The 3001-nt window shown below is 41.1% G+C and overlaps 1 protein-coding gene across 1 annotated transcript; it reads left to right on the top strand.

Moving 5' to 3' along the window:
- The first annotated feature begins 1174 nt into the window (after positions 1 to 1174).
- On the top strand, positions 1175 to 2401 carry LOC113815155 (actin-2, muscle-specific). Its single transcript, XM_027367245.2, has one exon. It carries the CDS (start codon positions 1206 to 1208, stop codon positions 2337 to 2339), a length of 1134 nt encoding a protein of 377 aa, XP_027223046.2. The 5' UTR covers positions 1175 to 1205; the 3' UTR covers positions 2340 to 2401.
- Positions 2402 to 3001: the final 600 nt, after the last annotated feature.

The raw sequence follows: 3001 nt of genomic DNA, 5'->3' as shown, positions 1-3001 counted from the left end.
GTGTGTGTGTGTGTGTGTGTGTGTGTGTGTGCGCGTGTGTGTGTGCGTGTGTGTGTGTGCATTACACATAAATATATATATCGTAGAGTAAATTCAAACACACACTTCTGTTTTGAGTCGCCCTAAATTTGAACGCACTTGGGAAGTCACATATCGGATTTCATTAGATGCCGGTAAATATACTTAGAGATTAAGACTTGGAAATGCATTCGGTGGACCATTGAACAAATGCCAGCAAGTTCTGTGCCCAGTATATAAAAGAAACTTACCGCTGCTTCTTCTCAGTCATTTCTGGACTCGCTGTGGGTATGTGGTTACAGTCTCATTATCTTTCCGGTCTGCTTATTCTGCTGATTTTGTGAATAGTGTTTTAAATCTGATTATCATTATTTTTGTATGTTATTTTTTATGAATTGAAACACTTATCTAACGGAATAGATACTAGAACAGCGATTCCCAAGCATTACACCTTGAAGGAGCCCCTGAAAGATTTTCAGATTTTATACCCCCACCCACCCACACGCACACGCACACACATACGCACACAAACACATACACACAAACATCCAGTAACAAAAGACAACTCAACAACCAAACACACAGTTAAAATTAAGAAATAAAGATGTGAGATAAACAAATTATTAGTGATAATAAGTTTTTAATGTGTACTCCCTAGCGAGATTCAGGAATACATCACTAAATGCAGATATTTTTTCCCTTTTCTTATCATATATTCGTATGTTATGTGGTGTGTGGGCTTGCAAGTGTGTGTATATATATGAATATATATGCATATATGTATGTATATGTATATACACATGTGTGTATATAAATGTATGTATGTATACACACAAATATATATGCGTGTTTGTTTATATGTGTGTATATAAGTTTGTATACCTACAATATATACATGTACACACGCACATACTCGCGAAATATATGTATATACATATTATATATTATACATATGTATATATTGAGAATATTGCATATGTAACACAGATAAATAAGATATACAGACATATAAACCCACAAGCAGACACCTGCCGACTTACACACACATATACTGTACATATGCAAAAACTTTTAATTATATTTTCACGTTAGGCTACCATTTCCCCCTAAATTCCGGATTAGCAATCGTAATAGAATTAGATCCCGTTTCTTTCAGGATACGTCTATATCCATAAACAACCACCATCATGTGTGACGACGAGGACGCGACTGCCCTTGTGGTTGACAATGGCTCCGGCATGGTCAAGGCCGGATTCGCCGGAGACGACGCCCCTCGCGCCGTCTTCCCCTCCATCGTCGGCCGTGCCCGTCACCAGGGTGTGATGGTCGGTATGGGTCAGAAGGACGCCTACGTCGGTGATGAGGCCCAGAGCAAGCGTGGTATCCTCACCCTCAAGTACCCCATTGAACATGGTATCATCACTAACTGGGACGACATGGAGAAGATCTGGTACCACACCTTCTACAATGAACTCCGTGTTGCCCCTGAGGAGTGCCCCACTCTCCTCACTGAGGCTCCCCTCAACCCCAAGGCCAACCGTGAGAAGATGACTCAGATCATGTTCGAGTCCTTCAGCGTCCCTGCCACTTACATTACCATCCAGGCCGTGCTCTCCCTGTACGCCTCCGGTCGTACTACCGGTGAGGTTTGCGACTCTGGTGACGGTGTGACCCACTTCGTCCCCGTCTATGAAGGTTTCGCTCTTCCTCATGCTATCCTTCGTCTCGACTTGGCTGGTCGTGACCTGACCCACTACCTGATGAAGATCATGACTGAGCGTGGCTACTCCTTCACCACCACCGCTGAACGTGAAATCGTTCGTGACATCAAGGAGAAGCTTTGCTATATCGCCCTTGACTTCGAGAGTGAGATGAACGTCGCTGCCGCTTCCTCCTCCTTGGACAAGTCCTACGAACTTCCCGACGGTCAGGTCATCACCATTGGCAACGAACGTTTCCGTGCTCCCGAGTCTCTGTTCCAGCCTTCCTTCCTTGGTATGGAATCTGCTGGTATTCAGGAAACTGTTTACAGCTCCATCATGAGGTGCGACATTGACATCAGGAAGGATCTGTTTGCCAACATTGTCATGTCTGGTGGTACCACCATGTACCCTGGTATTGCTGACCGCATGCAGAAGGAAATCACTGCCCTTGCTCCCTCCACCATCAAAATCAAGATCATTGCTCCTCCCGAGCGTAAATACTCCGTCTGGATCGGTGGTTCCATCCTGTCTTCTCTGTCCACCTTCCAGTCCATGTGGATCACCAAGGATGAATACGATGAGTCTGGCCCCGGCATTGTTCACCGCAAGTGCTTCTAAATGATGTATTCCATAAGTTCCACCCAATAAGATCGAACATAATTTATAAACTATTTATGATATTCCTGTTTTATTATCCAGGTAATATACTTTGGGCATATATCACACACACAGGAAAATAACATGAAACACTCAGTATTTTCATTGGAGTAAAACGGCAAAACCTGTTTTCACACACAGTATACATATATATGTATATATGTATATATATATGCATACATATATATGTATATATGTATATATATATATGCATACATACATATGTATATATATATGCATATATACATATGTATATATATGTGTATGTGTATATATATATATAAATGCATATATATACATATATATCTTTATATAGACACACAGACACACATGCACATACACCACACACACACACACACACACACACACACACACACACACACACACACACACACACACACACACACACACACACACACACACACACACACATATGCATAGGGAATGTAAATGTATATATGCAGTTTATATATATACATAAATATATGTATATATACATATTTACAGACAAAGAAAATGTATATGCACACACACACACACACACACACGCACTCACTCACTCTCACACACACACATATATGCATAGGGAATGTAAATGTATATATGCAATATATATATATATA

This window comes from Penaeus vannamei, chromosome 38 (genome assembly GCF_042767895.1).
Source record: "Penaeus vannamei isolate JL-2024 chromosome 38, ASM4276789v1, whole genome shotgun sequence".
NCBI lineage: Eukaryota > Metazoa > Arthropoda > Malacostraca > Decapoda > Penaeidae > Penaeus > Penaeus vannamei.
This window is presented reverse-complemented; position numbering and strand designations above follow the sequence as displayed.

Bases quoted from the DNA above. Each gene is read 5' to 3' on its own strand.
- LOC113815155 (XM_027367245.2), top strand. From the start codon at position 1,206: ATGTGTGACGACGAGGACGCGACTGCCCTTGTGGTTGACAATGGCTCC.